Raw genomic sequence first — 1,231 nt, forward strand, 5'->3', positions numbered from 1 at the left:
GGAAAACGAGGCAGGGCACCGCCGTCCGCCGCCGTCGGATCGCGTCCTTGCCGGTGTGGGTGGCGTCGCCGGGAAACGACCCCGTCTCGGAGAGGTGGGCATTGCCTCGGAGGTCGGCCACGCGGAAGCCCAGCGCAGGCAAATGCGTCGACTCGTGGTGCCCGACGCCGGCACGCTCCAGCGCCCAGCGAGCCAGCTCGCAGTAGTGGCTGTACGGGATGGTTTGCAGCCGCGGGAGGCTCTCGCGCGCCGCGAGCTGCGCCTCGGACGGGCCGCGCGAGATGTAGGACCGGAGCAAGCCAAAAGCCTTGGAAGCCATTTTAAGAGCGGTGGCGGTGGCAGGGCCCGGGCTCCTCAGGGGGCTGTCCACTTGGCCCCGGGGCCGCTCTGTGTACCCGGGTATCTCGAGACCTTGAGAGAAGGCCGCCCGCAGGGCCCAACTCAACAATTGGCTTTCTTTTGGCGGGCTAGTCTGTCCACACTGGCTGGCCCCTCCCAGATAGGTAGGGAGGTTGGTCTTGTTTCGCCCAAAAGGGCCCTGCAATAGGTAGGTACTATTTTCATCTTTTTTCGCTTCGCTGCGCGGCCTGGGGATAGGTAGGTAGTTGCTGTGCAAAAGGGTGGGGAGCCGCGGCGGCGCCGCAGGCGCGGGCGCGCAGTGGAAGCACGCTAGCCATACGTGTTCACGCAGAGAAGCTGACGGTCGGGGTCGTGACGGCTCGAGGGTGCGCACACTAGCGGCCGGACGCCTCACCCGCGGACGCCTCACCCGCACGCGCACCCTCCAACATCGCCGCCGAGCCCAAACGCCCTGCCGTCAATCTCTGGGCCCAAAATCAGCCAAATTTTAGGCCAAATCGGCAAAATGCCGAGAATTTTGTTTGCGGAGAACCCCCGTGTATACCTGGAACTTACCCTGCGACCGCCTGGGTATTTTGTCGATTTTGCCTCAGATTTTGCCCCAGACCAGCTCTCAGACTCAGGGAAACTCGCGAGTTTCCAGAATGGAGCACCAAACACCCTCCTGTTTTCCCTGGAAATTTCCGGAAACGCAAAGTGCTGGGGACGACCCTCTGTTTTCCTTTTTGTTTTCCGGAAAACCTGCTCTAGCCCAAGCGCCGAACCGCCGCGGGGCTCACGTGCGCATGTACATGTTGGGAGACTGAACTCTGATATGGGTCAAAAGCATAGATAGATCGTCAATCGACGCGTCGCGCCTTTGCCGATCCGC

The 1,231-nt window shown here is 62.1% G+C and overlaps 1 protein-coding gene across 1 annotated transcript; it reads right to left on the reverse strand.

Annotated features, from left to right (window-relative positions):
* Nucleotides 1–19: 19 nt before the first annotated feature.
* Nucleotides 20–319, reverse strand: EMIHUDRAFT_253915 (hypothetical protein; the record flags this gene model as incomplete). The annotated part of the gene is made up of 1 exon (XM_005781973.1): nt 20–319. A coding segment is annotated over one exon (300 nt), but the record flags the coding sequence as incomplete, so codon positions are not given.
* Between the last annotated feature and the right edge of the window lie 912 nt (nt 320–1,231).

The sequence above is a fragment of the Emiliania huxleyi genome, assembly GCF_000372725.1.
Source record: "Emiliania huxleyi CCMP1516 chromosome Unknown EMIHUscaffold_1965, whole genome shotgun sequence".
NCBI lineage: Eukaryota > Haptophyta > Isochrysidales > Noelaerhabdaceae > Emiliania > Emiliania huxleyi.